The following is a 21,111-nucleotide window of genomic DNA, read 5'->3' on the forward strand; positions in this document are numbered from 1 at the left end:
TATGATAGTACAAGAATATTTATCCATACATTACTACATTCTAATAATGGTGGCATGTTAATAATCAGAATAAATAATCAGTGTTTTCTTCTTTAAAGATTGGAATTAAATTTAAGAAAATTATGGACCAAGAGGTTTGTATTGCCACCTACTAGACTCCCTGTTCATATACATTTCTCTGTCATGATATTCCAGCTTCCTAGTTTGCCTCAAATTTGTACTGTTCCATCCCATTTTCCCAATTTATTTTGAGATTCTTCCTGCCTACATTATTCTCATTCTTTCTTCCTATTTACATTGCTCTTTATTCTATGTATGCGCTGTATATCCTTCCTGTTTACTCAGCTGAACTTTGGGAGAAGGCCTTGGTCTATAAACATTCAGGTTTAGGTGAAATCTTGTTCTTTTGCCTTTTTCCTCAAACTAAACACGCTAGATGAAATTTCCTTGCCTAAATTACTTGGGGCTCTGATCAATATTTTAAACTATCATTATTCATAACACCTTAAATTTTAAATATTTAAATCAGCATTTGTCCAATGAGTATTATTTGTTCTCTCAACTAAACTTGCCACACCTGTTACACTTGTCATAAGTTATGAAATTTTAGGCTAGATATTTTCATGGCCTCAGCGTCAGCAGTCACTTTTGTAAGTGGACATTACATTCCCTACAATATAGACTGTATGTTTGTCTGCCCATTATGATATCAATAAGGAAATCAGCACAGACTGTGCAGGCAGTAGCTCCCAGTACTGCCTGCCCAGGGGATCAACCTAAATCTGTGCAGTGCTATTTGAAGTGGTGCTACGGACACAAATTTCTCGCCATAGGATTTAAGAAAGTTTTTGTTAATTAATTCTTCAGCGTTACTTCCCATCCTTAAAAGATCTTGAAAGACGATGGTGAGCTTCCTTCTGGGTTGGATGCAACTGGACAGCTTGCTAGGATACTTCACAGGCAGTTGAGTCAAAAACATTGGTGTGGAACAGGAAACATATAAAAGGCAGACAAGAATGGCAGATTTCCTTCCCGAAATGAATAAAGCAACTGGGTTTTGCTGACAAATTAATGGCTACTCTGACTGATAAAGCTTTTAAACTGAATTCGAATTGCCAAATGTCCAAGCTGAGAAATTAACTCCATTTATTGATTATTAGTCCAGGCCTGTTGATTACTACACTTCCTTGGTTGAGTCTGCATGCCTCAATAGGAATTCTTCACTTTGTTTGGTTGAAGAGGTATGCTGTTGCTTGCCCTGCTCACACAGGTCCCAAATTCTTTGTAGAATGCACCACGTGTAAACGGCTCTTTAATTACCACAAGTCGGCGCACAAATGTCCACTGTGTCTATGGGCAGGTGTAAACATAAAGGATGAGCGACATTTGTGCACTGCTGATCACAAAATCTGGGCCACAGAAGGATATTTGTACCTCACTCTTAACCACAACAAGTTATATCTATTATCTTTGTGCCTCTCTGCTAACTTACCTATATCTTTCTGAAATCCATACAGTTCTTCTTGCGATGTCATATCCTCTGCTTTTGTATCAACAAATTTATTTTTGCTCAAGTCTAAATCATCTATCTACAACAAAAATAAAATGAAGCCAGCACTGGTCCATGGAATACATCAATTCCAAACCTTCTCTCATCTAAGCAACACCCATTTACCTTAAATCTTTGTTTCTTGTCCATCAACTAACTTTCTATGCGCTTACTTTTTCATTTATATTATATACCTTTACTTTTCTGACAAGCCTCTTGTTAGACACCTGACTGAATACCTCTGAAATCCACATACACTACTTTGCTTTTTCAAATAACTAGTAAAATTTGCCTTTAACAAATCCATGCTAACTCCTTAACTAATTAATAAAATTAATGAGGATTTAGAATTGGATGTTGAATTAAGGATTAAAGGCAGAAAATTTTGATATCTTTGCTATCTTGTTTGTATATTGCTAGTTTGGACAAAAACCTGCCTCCTGCCAGTAACAGCAAAGTTACACACAGTATTCACTATCTGATCATTTTCTCGGCTGTATTCCTTTAGGAAACTAAAATATAGAAATGTTTTTATGATGCTCAACACACTGTTTTCACAACCTGACAGCTACATATGCTTCATTGTGTTCTGTAAATGCAAGTTATTCATGATTGCACTGCTCCATTATTACATTGACTACCTGAAAGTGATTGTTCTTTGACTGAAGTCACCATAAAGTCTGCTAGAAAATAGTTCCATTTGGATGTCTGATTTTAGAATGTGACCAGAAATATATAGCATATGCTTGTTGATATTTTTCTAGAACATCTTTCAAAATTTAAAGCTTACTTTTTCATGCTATAAAAACCCTGTTTTTCTTTATGTAAGCGCGCGTGGTTGTCCATTTCCATCTCTTGCTCTGTCTCAGTTGACTCTAAGGCAAAGAGTAAAATAAAGAAATATCAGGATTATCAATAACTGTGCCAAAAATGTGTTTTAATCTCAACAATTGGTTGTATAAATTTCCAAATTTTCATTCATTTTAACATTACCATTAATTGCAGCTTTCCAATTTGTTTCAGCCTTCTTTGAATTCTTCAGCTTTTTACGAGAATGACACTAAAAATAAACAAACATTTCATTTTTATTCTGAGAAACTAGTAAAATGAATAGTAATTTAGCAGCAGTATATGCCAAAAAAATGTTGAGGGATGCTGTTTTCATTTTGGAAAAACATTTATGAAAATGGGGTAATCTGGTATAAGTACACAATTCATACATGCTGTTGCTATAAATATTATATATATACTAATATATTGTCACTAAGTCACAACATTCCATTTCAAAATGCACTGAAGACATCTGTGGCAGGTTTTGTCATAGGCCTATTGTAAAAATGTCACTGTTTACCTGTAGCTGTCGGTTATACGTGAAGGAGATGCTGTAATAGAGCTGTTACATTAAAATGCCATGTAAAATTAGTTTAGCTGATGTGGCTGCTATATGGTGCCTCAGCCAATCATCACTATACCTAAAGCTACTACATGGATACACATCAGCATTATTCCAATAACTCTGCAGTGACCTAAATATGAAGATGATCTTGAAACCCTTGTTGATATAACAAGGCAATTTATCATAATACCAAATAATTTTTTTTTTAAATGATCGTTTTTTTGCTTCAAGGTCAGGTCAGCCTCCTATCAGGTCTGAGCACGTGTATCTGAATTTCTAAGAGCTCATCTGCTGAAAGACCTTTCAGCGCATCCTTTCCCTACACTAAAGTATAACTCTCATTCTGTCATGTCCTGTTCCTGTCTTGTTTGTTTTCTGATCCCACCAGGCTTGACTCAATGCATTGCCGGCAATTGAATTGAGTTCTTGTTGTCAACTCCGGTTGCAGCATGAAAAAGAACCAATTTCCCTTTGCCACAGTAAATTATTTTATGAGTCTGTAAAAGGAAAAGTATAGAAACATCCTGCATTAACTCAAAGATCAAGGCCTGAAAGCAGAAACATGCCACGAACCAATCCCACTGACACTAAAAATGGAGCTTGTAAAATGGAAAAAGAAACCTTGAACTCTTCCGCCAACCCTCTCCAAAGAGAATCCCACTGAAATGACCATTCACAGCCTCCCTCCTCTGAAAAGTTTCATTGCCTTTTCTCCCACATTCCCATCTTCCCTAAAATCCACCAATACCACCAATCCTATTCCCCTCAGTCCATGTAAATCCATGGTACCCTGTGGTCAGGCGCACCACACTCTGAAATCAAGTGACAAATGCCACCTCAACCAGATGCTATGGACCTCTCCTCAACTCCCCCCAGATGCCTGTCACAACATGAACCAACCAGTCTTACTGAGTTTCATCCTTCACACGAGGGTTTCCAATCTCCGCTCTCCAAGATCTCGCCTTGGAATCTTCTCCCAAATCAATGCCTTCTCTCAAATTGCAGGCCAGTCCTGCCTGGGATTGGTGCCGAGGCTCCATTATACATGCATGCACGCTCTTATCTCCGAGGCTGCACTTGAGTCTTCAAGACAGTTGTGGATAAAACCATTCGACCCACTCAATGACTCTTCCCCCCAGCCCAGCTCTCACGCTGGGCTTGCACCAATTTTCAAGCAATAAAATGGGGTCACTGTGGGAAAAAGTCTGAGAAACACTGAATTAAGAGGTAATTTTGTGGAGATGCTTAACATTTTGAAGAGACTGGGTTAAGCATATTGTTACATATTGTGAATTGAGTGGGTCTACAACAACTGGACATAGATACAAGATCAAAAAAGGTAGTTCAAATAGGAGGATATAGGGTTGGGCAATTTTATTATCCACTATCTGACCCTTCCTTTCATCATTTTTATAGGGTTGCTGTGGCAGAATCTTTTTAAAGAAAGTTATGAAGGGCTGTTTTCTTAAGCTTCCTAACACATGCCATTGTTACTATTGGTTTCATCATTTCTGTACAATATGTATACTGGGTGAATTGGCATGAAAGTGCTATGATTTGGCATGGAGGGCATGAAGGGCCATTGAGTGAGGTCTTTGTTGGCATAGGGCATGGGTAGGATCTTTTGAAGTTATCTTTCAAAAGGCTCCCGCATCCAGACTATGGTCGTGACTCCTCTATGGGGCCATGAAACTCGAATCCTCAAGAAGCTGGACCATCTCCACGAAGATTGCAGGGGTCTAGGAGATGCCTACTCCAATAATGGAATCGGCCAGGTCAAGAATGCAGGGTGCGGGTTCACTGCCTGCACCCTTCTCCTGCGTCAATGAAAACTGGGGACACCAGAAATGGGGGCAGAAATCCAGAATCATATCCCATCAATCGTTTTTAAAATTCCACAGACTCTCCATGGTTTCGCAAAAATCCAGCCCTATAAGTCAACATAAAGTAAAATAATTTAACAGAAACTTAAAATAAAGTGAAAAAGATCTACCAGGATCAAGGAATCTAAACACTTTTGCAGATTAAGTAATTTTGCAGCATCTAGTTCAAGTGATGTTTCTAGAAGGAAGCTTGTGGATAATCAGATTTAGCATTAAAAATCAAACAACCATATTGTAAACGTGCCACAAAATCAAACAGATTATAAACTGGGGGGGGGTTTGGTTTACACTGGGATTCTCCTGCTTGCATGCAATGACCTTGCTTATGCTGCTTTCTCAGGGGTTTATGGCGGAGAATTGGAAAACCCCTGCAGAAAATTATCACTAATGGACACTAAAAATGTGGCAAAAACTTAAGAATCAGGTGGTGCAGACAGAAAGCACACATATTTGTAGAATGTGACTACCAGGATAGTAGAAGACAAATTACTTGAACCTGAGTCTTTTTTTTGATCTAGAAATTCCTACAATGCTATTGATATATTAGATATATGGTTTGTATGGAAGAAGTATCTGCTATCAATTTCTGGCATAGAACCATACAAGTTCACAACACAGAAGCAAACTATTTGACTCATCAGGTCTTTGCTGGCTTTTTGCTAAAGCAATCCAAAACTAATCCCACTAGTTCACACTCTCCTTAAAGTCATGTAGGCAATTTTCCATCAAAGATGCCATGGCCTCAACCACTTGCCATTTCAAAGAATTCCATGTTCCAAGAATTGTATATGTAAAGGTATTTCTCTTAACCACTTCCTCACTCGACAGAAAATGAATGAACCTTATCAATGACACGAAAAATAGTCATTCTCTACTCTCTCTACCTTATTTTAAAAGCTTCCACTGAAACTCCTTTTAGCCTTCTCAGCTTCAATGAAATTATCCCACTAACATCTTCAAAGCTACATCCAGGCTGTACACTCTCCAGGTTTTGAATATTTCCATAATAAGTCATCCAAAACTATATACAGTAGCTGTGGCATAACCAATACTTTGTATTTTTTTTACTCCTATATTCAGTGTCCCTATTTATAAAACATAAGAGTACAGGGGTGTGGTGTTTTGCTACTGGGCTAATAATTCAGAGAATGCAAATTCAAATCCCAATGTGACAGTTTGGAATCTGAAAGCCAAGTTAATATAACATCTGGAATATTGATATCAGTAACAATGATAAAGCTGTAAACACACAGCTTTAAAGAAGGAAACCTGCCATCATTAACCAGTATGTACTATATGTGACTCCAGTCCCACATCAACATGGTCTCAACTCTGAAGCCACACAGTTGCATCAAACTGCTATAAAATAAAAGAGTAAAACCAGATAGGCCACTCAACAAAAGACATACTTAGTGCAGTGAACCTCAAAAAGTCCTCCTCAAAAACACCTGAGGATTAATGCCTTACTTGAAAGAACTGTCTCACAGACTATTAAAGCAACAGCTGGATGACAGTCACAGAACATACCTATCAATGTTCCAAACTCCTCCATTACCATGCCTGTGTTATGCCCTGTCCCAGTGGCAGGGTGGGGGGTGGCACAGTGGTACACAGTAGGGTAAGAGTGGCCCTGTAATTTCTCAACAGAGTTCATGAAGTCTCATGGTATCAGGTCAAATATGGGCAAGGAAGCCTTTTGCTAATTACTATCTCCCTCAGCTCATCAAGCAATACTCCTCCATGTTGAATACCATTGAGGGAGCAAAGGCACAAAATCTTCTTCGGATGGGGAACTTCAATTCCATCACCAAGAATGGCTTATTAGTACCATTACTGACTACACTGGGGGTTGATTTTGCCAATTACCCGCCTTGCCCAACTCATCCTACCCACTGCAGACCCCATGGACCTGACCAGCAGATCATCTATTACTTCCCCTTTCCCCATCTTCCTCCAGATGGGAGATGGTGGTATGGTGGTATAGTGGTAATGTGACTGGACTAGTAATCCAGAGGGCCAGGCTAATGCTCTGGGGACAAGGGTTCAAATCCCACCATGGCAGCTGGTAGAATTTAAATTCAATTCATAATCTGGAACTGAAGAGCTAGTATCAGTGATGGTGACCATGAAACCATTGTTGATCATCGTAAAAACCCATCTGATTCACTAATGCCCTTTAGGAAGGAAATTCTTACCTGGTCATGTGACTCCAGACCCACAACAATGTGATTAACTCTTAACGTCCTCTTAAATGGTGTGGCAAGCCACTTGGTTCAAGGGCAATTAGGAATGGGCAACAAATCTGGTCTGGCTAGCAATGCCCAAATCCGATGAAAGAATAAATAAAAAGATTGTCTGGTCACCCATGAATAAATGGGTGAACTACACACTCTTGGGATTAAGTAGATGGAAGATTCTATCTGGATATCTTGAATGCATTCATTCACTTAACGGTGCTGGCAATGTGTCATTGATCTCACCATCTCTTGCAGGAAGGGCACAGAACCTGTAGAGGAGCTCAATGGTAGGCAAGACATCTAAATGTGGATATGGTAGCTTACCTCTCACTAGCATTGTGCTAATTTCTCCAGCAAGGTGATAGAGCAAATGTGGTGATACCAAGTTTAAGGAGTGTGTGCCAAGTGGCATGGCAGAGCTGAAGAAACAAATCTGATGGCAGAATCCTGTTAAGTGGAGCAGGAAGGGGTTTTGAGGTTATGCATGTAAGTTGGGTAGCCACTGCCACCCTTAACCCGAGTGCATTGTGGAGGGTCATTGTACAAGACTTTCTTTTAGTGTGGAAATATCTCTCTAGGCCATCCTAGGCACAAATCTTTTCCTACTGGCATAAAAGTGACACAACTCACCACATGGAAATTTATCCTGCATTGATCTAGGAAGCAGTCTGATTGCATTCAAGAAATAATTCTCCTCTCTTCCAGTCCACCTTGGGTTGTTTTTCTGTTGTGCTTTCATATATACCTCGGAGCTGTGTACAGATCCTTACCTCTGTCAGTGCCACTGTTCAGTAGCCTGCAATGCGCACCAAGAACTGCATGCACCATTTACTTTCCTATCTTTTAACTCTACCTATATGATTCTGTTTCAAAACAAGCCCCAGGGCATCCTTATACTCTTAACACTGTGGTAGTATGCTCCAACAACATTGACACCTCATTCCTCTTTTAACTCTCCTAAAAATTTTATTCGGAATTACTAAGTTCCTGTGCCCTAATTCCATATTAGCTATATCACATTCTTTCATAGTTAGTACTCCAACTATACAATTTTGTTTTGAATGCACTGTGATTTTACATACAAATCTCTCAATCCTGACTGCAATTTTAAATAGTTGATCTTTATTCTTTTTCTCGGGGTTTTCTCATTTTTTTGTGTGATATCCTAGCCCATTCTACAAGTACCTTATTTATTTAAGACAATGCCTGTTACTTCCTTCTCAAACTATTTTTTCACCATTTATTTTAATTGAGCCAATGGTTTCTATTCCAATAACTTAATTAATCTTTGCTAGTGTCAAACATAGACTTTTTCCTAAATCCTCTCTCAGTGTTCCATTTATCTTTTCCATAAAGGTCATTGGTGCTTCTTTGGTACAGTTTAAAGATGACACCTTTACTACAGACTTTGTTTGAGAAATTGTTCTAATGCTCCAGTAGACATGCATTGATCTTGCTAATCTACACCTCCTTCTAAGCCATCAATTATAGTTCAACGAGTAGCCTCTGAGTCAGAAAGTTGTGGGTTCAAGTCCCACTCCAGGAAATTAAGCACAAAACCTTCTGCAATGCTGAGGAAGTTGTTGCGCTCTCAGAGATGCCATCTTTCAGATGTGACATTAAGCCGAGGCCCCCTCTGCCCTCCTCTCAACTGCACATAAAAAAATCTCATGACATTATTTGAAGAAGAAAGCAGGTTCATTCTTCCTGGTGTCTTGGCGAACATTTATCTCTCAAAAACACTTGAAACAGATTTTCTGGTATTAGCAGAGTGTGGTCTGCAGGAGCTGCTGTGCACAAACTGGCTGCCATATTTCCTACAACAGTAATTACTGGAGGTCAGAATAATTTTTTCTTTGAGGGCTCTTTTTGAGATTTTCTCAAGGGCTACTTAGGCTCCTTGGGTCTAAAGATTCAAGTTAGAAACCAAACTGTTCCCAGAGCAAGAATTTTCAAACTCACTCTACGCCTCCATTAATGGAAACAAAAGAAACAAGAGATTGCTGGGCAGGCGGTCAAGAATCCAACAACAATTAAACAGTTTTCCTTCATTCACCACCACCACACAACACCATCCATCCACCAGTGCCTGATACTAAAACATGCTAAAGATAGACAATGACAGCCAAAAAAAGCTTGTCTACAGAGAGGCACTTCTGTAGCAGAAATATGTAGCAAAAAATTAAGGGAATAGAAAAACAGGTTTTCCCCCACAATATTTTTTCTCCCTCTACCCTAGATCTTGCTACTTTAAGCTTTTATTCCCACTATAATTTATTGGATAAAAAGAAAAGAAGAAGAAAGCCTTTGGAAGGATTTGACATTTTTCTTTTTTGTTTGACTATTGGTGTTCCTGCAGTAGTTTGTAAACTTGATAGCCAGGCCCAGGAGGAGGGCGTTAAAAGGAAAAAGAAAGAAAAAAGAGTTGCAAAATCATATACATAAACAAAATAAGCTGTAAGTGTGAAAGTGAGCAAAGCTGCCTGTTGCTCACACCCTCCCACTTTCGCCCTGAGAGGCCTCCTTTGAAGTAAAAGGGTCTGGCACATATAGGGTTAATGTGGGACTGAGTGAAGTACCGGCTACACAGCGATGCAAGAGAGCACATGACCTGTACCTAGGGGTCAGTCTCGTGTTGGACAGAGCCGCATGTACCAGCAAGCATGGGGACGGCTCCTGGTTTGTCGCCTTTATTGGATATTTGTAAATAGTTCTAAGAGTCAATAAAGAATTACAGTTAACCCATGTATGACTACAAAGACTTCTTCAGACCTACCAAACTATAACCAACACTCTACAACATGGTAGCATCTTGTGGAAAAACCCAAGGCCTCACAGAAAACACAGAAAGACTAAGAAAAAAGTTCAGCAAAGCAATCTGACTTGAAAAGAAGCTCTAGAAGCAGGGGTGCAAAAGGGGGAAAAGAATCATCAGGAAAAAGCTCCAAGAAAAAAAAAGGCTTGGAAGCTGAAGGCAGAAATTTAAAATTTCTTACTGCAGCATAAGACTCATTGAGTCTCCTTTGGAAATCCAGCTTCAAATCCCAGAGTGCAGAGTCAGCAGGCTGAGCAAGGGTGAGTGAAATCTTTTAAAACACCAGGTCCCAAGAAATCTTAAAACAATTCAGTCAAAAGTGCAATTTGAAAAAACCTGTCTCCAAAACCCAATCCCCGAATCAGTGCCACAACACGTAGCATCCAAGCTTGCCCTGAAATCGTTAATTCTAAACTCAGCTGAGAGTAAGCAAAACCCAGGATTCGACAAATTGTGGAACACACAGCACTTAAAAAAAGATAGAAAACCCCCAGTAAGGTAAAAATACATTACTTGCACAAACCACATGAGGATGCCAGAGAGGCAATGAACTTTCAGAAGTCCCAAAAATATATCTTTTTGGAAACCCTGACACATTACCTGAACTGCAACAGCAGGTGGCAATTTTTTTTTTACATCGTTCATGAGTTGTGGGCGTCGCCAGTGTTTATTACCCATTCCTAGTTCAGAGAGCATTTAACATTTCTGTGGGTTACGAGTCACAGTTTAGGCCAAACGGCAGATTTCCTTCCCTAAAGGGCATTAGTGAACCAGGTGGATTTTTACAACAATTGACATTGGTTTCATGGTCATCATTAGACCTTTAATTCCAGATTTTTATCTGCCCTGGCAGAATTTGAACCCGGGTCCCCAGATCATTAACCTGGGTCGCTGGATTACTAGTCCACCAACAATACCACTATGCCATCGCCTCCTCCAGTGTGGAGGAAGCAGCTGAGTGCAAATGAAGGAAAGCTATCTGATGAAGTCCAGAATATACAAGCCCTACAAAAGGAAAATAAGACAGGAAAATGTTTGCATCAAAGCTGAATTGGAAGATTTGAACCACAAAATTCAAGCTGAGTATATACCTTTGAAAATGCATGATAAAGTTTTCAATGCACCAAGCTGTTTGAGATCTGAACAAGCAGATTTCTGAGGCATCAGAAAGGTACAAGGAGGAATCAGCAACTCTGAATTCCACTGCTGGCAAATCGAAGAGGGGGTTGGGAAACATCAACCAGAAATACAGCCAGGCACAACAGCAGGCAGAAAAGGTGCCCAAAGAAGTCGCTGCCCTGGAAGACTCTTCGAAGGATCAATACGTAGCCCTGAAAAAACATGAGGAACTAAAAGAGATGTTGACTACTGCTTCAGCAAAAGCTATGCTGGAACAATCAATAGTGACAAAGCAATGCAGTGAAATGTAGTGTAATTTGGCAAGAGGTCAACAAGAAAATGAAGTTGAAAGAACAGCCAATCACTCTTCAAGATCAACTGCAAAAGGAGTACATAACCTTTCAGCAGTACAAAGAAGTGAAGACTATCTCGAACAGCAGAATGGAAGAATAACAGGACAAAGTCAAGGAGACTCTGTTGAATTATAAGAGAATTCAAGACAAAACAATTAAGCTTTGCAAAGAAAAGGAAAACCTGTTGATGGACTTACATGCTACAAGGACCCCTCAGGTCAAAGTTTGTTCCTCTGGAAAATTATGAAGAGAAGCAAAATGAATTTAATGTCACTTGAACAAGCTGAAGAATCAGTTGGCAGAGAAGACTCAGCAATGTTAGATATTCCAGGGGGAAGCCAAGAGGTACAAGAAAGAGGCTGAAGAGCTGAAGAACCAGCTGAATGGAAAAGAGGAGGCATTGACAGGAAAAGCCAAGAACTTTACAAGCTGCGAGTGGATAATGAAGCCATGAGTGGCACAATTACAGAACTGAGACAAGTTAAGACTTCGTTGGAGACAGACCTGACCAACAGTGAAGAAAGAAAAGATAGAAGTAAGATCAGAGACGCAAATCTGAAGCTGAATCTCAAGGAGCTAAAAGAAAAAGCACTGGATGCCTCAAACTTACTGAGAACCATTGGGTTGTTAAAAAATGACATCACTGAAATGAAAATCAAGAGCCTAATATGTCAAGAAAAAATTGAATAGTTGCAAGAAAAAATAGAACTCTCACAAAGGACCATGAAGTGTCTCAGAACAAACTAGCAGAAGTAACATTAAAGCATGTGAGCTTGAAGGATAGCACACAGGAATTAGGTTCTGCTAAGGGAAAACTGTTCAGTGAAGAGAAACAACACTCATGGATGAAAGACAAGTTTGCTAATGAAAAATTAGAACTGGATGAACTTCCAGTATCAGAAATATTAAGGATCTTGAAAAATGCCTGGAACAGAGAAAGAAATTACTGATTACACTGGAACAGTTAGCTGAATGCAGAATAAGCAACCAAAACTGATGAAATGTTGGAACTTCATTATGGAAACAGCAATGAAATTCTTGAACTTCAGTGCAATCTGAATAACATGAAAGATCAGATGCACAGTATGGAAGAGCAAATCCAGACTTTGAAAGCAGATAAGGAAAATTTTAAGAAATAGATTGAGGATCTAACAAGTGAATTTAAAGAGTCTAAGGATGACCACGGAAGACTCCAAAGGAAATAAATGCCAGATGAAGTTGTTAAGCTTGTATAAGGATTCCACAGATAACTCTAAAACAAAGACAACTGAACTCACCAGAGTAGTTGCTGAGCTGAAAGGACCCATAAGTTTGAAAGAGGATTGAAAAATAAGAGAGTAACAAATATGTGCCTGAAATTGTGAAACAAGTGGAAATGAAGGTTCCATTTTGAAATGACCCACATGACGACAGAAGAAATGAAAAAAGCAACAAGGAGGCAAGCACAGTGTTCATCCACCCTGCAAGAAATGAGTTAGGATAACAATCACCAATCAGCACAACAGCCGAACCAACAAAGTGCAGTTCAACATGAAAGAATGGAAGAAAATACCAAATAGAAAATACCCAAATGCCAAAACAACCTCCAAGCCTACAGGAAGAACCAGTTGTGACAGAGCCTACCACTCCTCGGACAATAGCACGAATGAGATGTGGAAGGATTATAAGGCCTGCAGACCCCCTGAACCTTTGGATTCAAGGACTTGAAAGGGGGAGATGGGTTAGTGATAATGTAGCAATGACAATGTAAATTTATGATCGTAATAACAATGTAAGACATATGGTAAACTATACTCATTTAAAATGAATTGGACAGAGACTTGGGGCAGACCTGGCACATATTGGGTAAATGTGGGACTGAGCACAGTGCCGCCCACAGAGTGATGTAAGACAACACATGACGCGCACCTAGGAGTTAGTCTAGTGTCGGACAGAGCCATCTGTACCAGCAAGCATGGAGATAGCTCCTAGCTTGTATTATTTACCGGATATTTGTAAATAGTTCTAAGAGCCAATGAAAACTTACAGTTAACCTACGTATGACCTTGAAGACTTCTTCAGACCTACCGGCTGTAATCAACAGCCTACACACCTTCTCCCCACATACACACACAGATTCATTCTCACCTACTCAGTCTTGGTCACTCTCACAAGCATAGCCAGTGTTGCTTTACCTGCACTGGATCCATCACTACCTCAGCCTCCCTCTCTCCTGTCTCTCCCATTCTGATGCTCCAGCACTTTCAATCATGTTTCCTCCCTTGCACCTTTGTTGCTCCTCCAATTATAAATTCTGTTTCTGGAGGGGCAGTGAAATCAAGAGGGAGGGAACCTGTCATTGGAGGAGGTGGAGGAGCCAGTACGGGAGAGACAGAATCTATGATTGGAGGAGCAACTCCTCACAGAATCTGTCTCTTCCAAGTTCGTTACTCCTCCAATAGCAACTCTGCATTGTCTTCCTGATCTCAACAAGACGCCTGCAATTGGATTGGTCAGTCCAGACCATGAAGGTGCCATAATGTAAGCTAACAATATATGAGGGCAACCTTTCTTGAATTTTTCACCCCATCTCTCCTTTTTTGCAAGCTACTTGTGATGTTGCGGGGGTGAATTCACCCACCTCCCTATATATCGTGAACCCTGGCAACTACACTTCAAAAGTATTTCATCGGCTGCGAAGGACTTTGGGAAATCTGAGGGTGTGAATGGAAACCTTAAAATTCCCCCTTTCTTCTTTTATCATTGGCCAACAGGCAACATATGAAGCATTCAGGAAATTAGCGCACTCATGTTTTTCAAGCTGATGTCCAACTTCTTAAACTCCCTCTGCAGGACCTGAAACATGCTTCTCAGCCAGGTTATTGGTTTTAATGTGGACTATGCTTTCACTACCTCAAAATTTGTTCCATTTATCTGGTAATGTCCTTCAACCAGGCTGCAGTGAGGAATTTAACATCTGGGACTCCCAGTTATTATATGTGTAGTTGTGTGTGTGCGGTGGGTGGGGGGCATATTTATTATCTTCTAATATTTATATGGATGTGTTTGCACACAAGGGAAAATGTACTATCTTTTTTACCCTGGTAGTTATGTTAGTTGGAGGCTAGGGTGGAATGGAGTGCTCTGATAGTGCAGATGTGTATGATGTTTGAGAGAATAGCAATATATGTTTCATTTTGAGTGTAGATATATATGTAGACACAGTGAAATTTACTGCATACTGTCAGGAGCTAGATATAGGAATATAGGAACAGGAGAAGGCCATTCAACCCATCAAGCCTGCTCCACCATTTAATACGATCATGGCTGATTGACCACTTCAATGCCTTTTACCCACAATAGGAGCATAGTTTACTTAAGTTGTATTTGTATTTGTGGGTGTTAGCTTTAAGTTTAAGTTTTAGTTTTAGCTTTAAGTTTAAGTAAGTTTAATTTCTATTTCTGTTTGTGTGTTAAAAGAGGGAACTTGAGTTTTAGTTTCACTTTAAAACCTCATTTTAATGAGGATTTATGATTCTTGAAGGGAAGTTAAAACAAACAAGGTAGGAAAACTGGGCTCTTGCCTAGCAATAGCAGGCATACAGAGACACAGACAGAAACAGAGAAACAGTTTGACTTCAGTTGGTTGACTTCATGCTCTAAGGTGGAGGAAGCAGTTTAAGTCTCTCTCTAGCTGGACATGGACATACTAGCAAATTGCTGAGGAAAATAAGTCTAACAATCTAAGATGAGTTGATCTAAAGTTAAAGTAATAGCGAATGTCAAGTGAGTTCTGGGCCTCAAGGGAGATACCAGGTTGTCAGCAGTCTACTGGGATAAGGAACTGCAGGGAACAGGTCCGAAAGGGAAAAGAGAAAGGTCCAAAGAAGCCCTTTAAGTTAAGTCAAAGGACAAGGACAGGAATCTGGAACAAAACCCTGTTCAATGGAAGTGAAAGCAAGGAGCAGAAGGGAAGGCTCAAAGTTTAGAGAAAGAAAGCTGCAGGAAGCAGACTCAAGGCAAAATTGGCTTGCGAGAAGCCAGAAGATTCAAGGTGACAGCCAAATGGCTGGTGACTCCTTACTATGGGCATGTGAAGCAGTGGTGTTCTGTTGGCATGCTGAGCATCTGAGAGAGTGGAAGGCAAAGCTTGAGTGTGTGGTGGCCTAGACAAATAGGGAACCCACTTAGTACTAAAAGGGTTGATGGAGAAATTGAATTAAATGCCTAGGCCTAAGAGAAAAATACTGCAACCTGAAGAACAATACCATCTTGTCTGACCACTGTTGTAGGATGAGCCCTGAGACATTCCATGTTGTTCTTTCTCAGGCCGAATGTAATTAAAGTTGTGATAAGCATTTGCCTAACCACAATGTCTGTTGTGATGAGAATGGAAATTTACTGGAACATAGATATGCAAATTAGTGGATTGAGTTGTGCAAAATTTACTGATTGGCTGTAAAATGTTTTTAAGCAAGTGTTTGTGTATTCTGCTTTGATACGGTACAATAGCTCTTGTTATATTGTTCTCCCTTGTGCACAAGTAATAAATGGGGTTTCTATGTATTAATGATACCTTGGTGTGTTAATCTCCAACAGTTTCTTGGAGGTTCCACCGAGATGACTAACCCCTGGGGTTGAGTCACGGAGCGCCAGCGTTAGGACCTCGCGGTTCAAGGACTCCTCAGTCCACGGCAGCCCCATTTGGGCTTCTGGGGTTCGTTGACCTGCGATCTGCCTTCGCCTGCCTGTGGCTGACTCTTAGGGTAAATCACCTATTTAAGTGTTTAGGAGATTAGTCTGGCCAGTAAGCTCAGGGTGGGGTTGGAGCCCCTGGAGCCTAGATTTAGTGTACTCGGGGTTCGAGTCCCCTGGAGTTGTAAGTAGATTTAGTGTACTTGGGGTTCGAGTCCCCTGGAATTGCAAGTAGATTTAGTGTACTCGGGGTTCGAGTCCCCTGGAGTTGTAAGTAGATTTAGTGTACTCGGGGTTCGAGTCCCCTGGAGTTGTAAGTAGATTTAGTGTACTCGGGGTTCGAGTCCCCTGGAGTTGTAAATAAATTTAGTATACTCGGGGTTCGAGTCCCCTGGAGTTTAAGTAGATTTAGTGTACTCGGGGTTTGAGTCCCCTGGAGTTTTAAGTAGGTTTAGTGTACTCGGGGTTCGAGTCCCCTGGAGTTTTAAGTAGGTTTAGTGTACTCGGGGTTCGAGTCCCTGGAGTTGGAACAGTGTGTGTGTGCTTAGGGTCAGTAGCCCTTCGGAGTTGGAAAACTGAGTGTGTGTGTGATTGTGGCTCGGGGTCCAGGACCCCTGGAAGCGTATGAGTGAACTGATTGGTGAAGGTTCCTTGTAATAGTAGATTGGGGGTCGAGGACCTGCCAAAGACTGGCCTTTTTTTTGTGTATATTAGTAAATAAAAATGGGTAATATGGAATCAAAGAAACCCCAGGTTCCCCCTTTGAAGGGAACCCCAAATGCTTATATGTATGTCCATTACGGTCCTGAAATTGTCCAATATGTTTCTGATTGGGTTAAATGGACTCAAGGTAAAGGAGAGAGCTTCCCACCAGATGGAACTTTTAATCGGGACAGAACTGAGCGCTTATAATATGTTTTAAGGGAGGTAGATAGTCCGCTACTGAATTTTCTGTAACTTAAAAAAAATGAATTGATCTAAGTTACAAGAGCTGTTTGTGCTGGAAAGAGAGAGAGAAGGTACCCCTAGGGGGTTAATGAGCAATTGACAAACAGCAGCAGAGAAAATGTGAGCTTTCGTCAGTTTGAAGGTCCCTATAGGTGGAGCCTTCAATATCCCTTTATTCCCCCCACTGCTACTTGAAGCTTCATTTAGAGTTAAGTTCAATATTATAGGAATGTCGAAAAATACCTTTATCTGTGTGTTTGTTTATGTGCAATGAAGCATTTGTATGTGAACTTTAATGTGTTTTCTTCCCTGAATTGTCTTTTGTGTGTATAATTGAGTCAAAAGCCTCATATTAGATTAAAGGAAAAGTATACTCAAACATTCCAAAGTTTTGAGTATAAGGTTTGAGTTGAGATTTCTGGCAAAAATAGTCATTTGAAGGTAGTGTAAAGATAAAACAGGGCTTGCCTTTGTTTGAGATGAACCAACCCTTGTACCACCCCCTTGCAGACTAGTAGGGAATAACCCTCATCATCAGTTTCCAAGCTGATTGGGATTAATACATACGAGTTAGTATTCTAAAATTCTGAGGAAAAAAAAATACTTGAAATTCAGAAAGATTCTAGGAAAACAAAAAGACATAAACACAAAGTCTAGGTGGTTCCAATGGATAAAAAGGGGTTTCTTATGAAGAGATGAATTAAATATTAAAGGAAATCTGCTTTCCAAAAGCACTGGAATTTGAATTTGGGACAAATCTTGAGATATAAAGTGCAGTGTAATTTAACAGGTTAATTTTGAATCACTAGGATGCTATCTAAGATAAAGAATGTGTCGATAAACATACAGAAATTATAACTTAGATACAAATCATGACACATGAAAATGAGGTTGTTTTAATTTTGATAGTGTAAATTACAGTACTTACAAAGTTTAAAAATTTGAGGTTTGGTTCTTGATAAAGTTCTCAAAAGGGAATTTTCATTTTAAAAGGTTTGACAACAATTGGCACTAATTCAAATGCTGCAAGCTTTTGTATTTGTAAGTCTGTTCCCAAAATATGAAGCTAAGCTCAAGACCTTGACAAAGTTTGGCAGAAATCCAATTTTTGGCCTAGTTAATGAATCTGGGATAATTCTAAAAAAGGGTCAGACACAATTTAGTGGGTTACTTTTGAGACAATAAAATGTTTGAGAAGATAAGGAAGCAAAACATGTCAATACCTGATTTCAGTTTTTAAAACTGTTATGAAAATATTTTATTTATTTTAAAGTCTCTCCAGGCAACCTGAACAAGATAAGATGGTAGCTGTTGCATGTGTAAAATGGTATGAGGCAAGTAGGAGAATGAGTTAGGGAAAGAGGACATAATGTACAAACTGTTTTAAGGCAAATGAATTTGATAATCTGGCCATCAACTGAGGCATTGGAACTGCCTACAGAGTAAGGAAACATTTTAAACAATCAAGACAATAGAGAAACTGACTTCAAGAGAATCAAGATGATCGTGGTCAGGAAAAAAAACCTTGGAGGTAAAATTATTCAGTGTCTGTAGTTGAGGTAATTGAAGGGCAAGGAGTGGGAGTGCCTACCCAGATGGATTCAGATCAGGGAACTCATTTCACAGGGAGAGTCATTAAAGAAGTGTGTAATCTTATGGAGATTAAACCGAAATTCCATACTCCCCAGAGTCCAGGGATGGTGGAAAGGATGAACTGAACTTTTAAAAAAAAACATCAATCAAGAGACAGGGGACAGCCCAATATTCTAATGTGCCGTGGGCTACCCCAAGCAGGACCGCCGGGTTCACCCCATTTGAAATGATAACAGGAAGGGCCTTGCAATTACCTGAAGGCATTATAGTAGGAGGTGTAGGGCCACTGAAAGGAAAAATACAGGACAAGGTAAGGGAATTAAGTAGGCAACTACATGAGTTGAGAGAGGAAGTTAGAGACTGACAGATGATTAAGGATATGGAAACAGGCAAATCCAAAGAGCAACAATGGACCCCCCAAAGTGGGGAATAAGGTGATGGTCAGGGTGAGCTCAGAGTGAACAGGCATGGACCATACGAGGTAATTATGACAGGTGATACATGCGCACTTGTAGATATGAGAACAAGAGCCAATGTTAATGTCTCCACAGATCTACGATCCTGGTCGTGGGCATATCAGTACTGGCAACAAGGTCAGGGATCATCACTGCTCATCCCGCACCGCAGGAGGAACTTTGGTACAGCACGGACAGTGCCGAATGCGACACGCAACGGGGAATGATAAATGTAACAGTAGGAGAACAAGTGCTTTCAAATTGTAGTAAGGGTTTGCTTCAGATCGGGCATGGGAGGTCCGCCACTACCCAGCCACCTCCCACCTCTACTTTCACAGTCCGAGTAGAGATAATTGTAGCCCCTCAAACCACACCAACTGACCCATCTTGTCTGACTATGCATCCAGGCGAATGGTTTGATACTGGTTAATCAGAAGTTTTGTATAATAATGTGCACCATGAGCGGGTACCCATAGTCTTGAATGTATCCGGTATCGTCCTGCCCCAGTGGTGCTCAACCCATACCCAAGCACTCTATACGGCTCTGACGCGCCAATTGATGATTGAAGCAGTTCAGTTCAATGGCGAGATGCGATCAAGCTTGGGAGGGAACCACGTTAAGCGCAGCCTGATAAATGATGCTGCTACGATATTCAATATAGGGACATCATTGGTTAATCCAAAGCCTGGCCACTGTGCTCGAAACTCATGCGGGGACTATAAATAAATTAATTGAAATAGGGAAAGATATTTCAGACAAAGTAAGCAGAAATGATGTATGCAGCACCGATGGATCTTGGGCACTGGAACAAGCCCAAGAAAATTTAAGGCAGATTAAAGAAGGGGTAGTCCCTTTATGGGTAACTAATGAGCATTTATTGAATCTCTCACAACACAAGAATCATGACTTGACCAGTTGCCAGCTCAGAGGTTTAACACGTGCATATAGAATGAATGTTGAATGTACAGTGAATAGTAATATGCTAATAGGCATTGCATTAGTAATACCTGTCATACCTATGTCAATGACATCACCCAGGCAAGACGCCCACAGTGACTGCTGGTACGGGACCCCAGCCATGGGGCCCGTTTGTACACCTACAAATGGACTTTATACAAATGCCTAAATGTATTGGATATAATTATGTTTTAGTTATAGTATGTTCTCACGATGGGTGGAGGTGTATCCCACCCGACGAAATGATGCTGTTATTTTAAAAATGTTGTTGCGTGAATACATACCCAGATTTGGGATACCAGAGATTTTATCGAGTGATAATGGGCCTCATTTTACCGCTAAAATGATAAAGGAACTGTTGAGGGCCTTACAATGCAACCATCACCTTTCCTGCCCATACCACCCCCAGTCTACTGGGGCAGTGGAAAGACAAAATGGTATTCTGAAAAACAAACTAGCCAAATTATGTGAAGAAACCGATTTGAAATGGCCTGAAGCTCTACCCTTGGCACTCATGACTATGTGCTCTCACCCTAACTGTACCACCTCCCTCTCTCCTTATGAAGTTGTAATGGGACGTCCTATGCGCCTCCCAGTGGCCCCACCTTTGTCTGCTAGGGAAATGGACATCCACACTATAGATGAGGGAATGATTACATACTGTATAGCGCTCACTAATTCTCTCAAAAGCTTGCATATACAGGTAGTAGAAGCTCAGAAAAAGCCCACCATTGAAGATTGCCATCAATACCAGCCCGGGGACCTAGTCCTGGTAAAGACCTTCAGGAGAAAGAACTGTTTGGAACCTTGATGGGAGGGGCCTTTCCAAGTCCTGCTCACCACCCATACGGCCGTGAAGGTTGAAGGACGTCCCTTGTGGATCCACGCATCGCACGTCAAGCGGACGCTGACCTCGGACAGAAGTGCTTGTGCAGCAACTTTAACTGAGCCATTAGAATGCTGACTCTGATTTGGATCCTGTCCTGCGTGGTCCTTGCGGGGGGCAAGGACTACCAATTCTGCGGTTCAACAAATGCAGGCCGTAGCCTCGCAAGTTAATCGGACTAAACGTTGGATTTGTACTCATTTTCCTGTTAACCCCTGCTCCTGTGAGATGCATTTTCTGGCTTT

The 21,111-nt window shown here is 40.5% G+C and overlaps 1 protein-coding gene across 1 annotated transcript in view; it reads right to left on the minus strand.

Moving 5' to 3' along the window:
* Nucleotides 1-21,111, minus strand: part of LOC144682492 (uncharacterized) — a 111,739-nt gene that overhangs the window by 48,161 nt on the left and 42,467 nt on the right. Inside the window, exons 2-3 of the mRNA XM_078544889.1 lie at nt 2,543-2,609; nt 2,340-2,424 (exon numbers count right to left, since the gene is read on the minus strand). Of these exons, the coding sequence (XP_078401015.1) occupies nt 2,340-2,424; nt 2,543-2,609 (152 nt within the window). The remainder of the gene's footprint in view (nt 1-2,339; nt 2,425-2,542; nt 2,610-21,111) is intronic.

The sequence above is a fragment of the Cetorhinus maximus genome, chromosome 7 (genome assembly GCF_964194155.1).
Source record: "Cetorhinus maximus chromosome 7, sCetMax3.hap1.1, whole genome shotgun sequence".
Taxonomy (NCBI): Eukaryota; Metazoa; Chordata; class Chondrichthyes; order Lamniformes; family Cetorhinidae; genus Cetorhinus; species Cetorhinus maximus.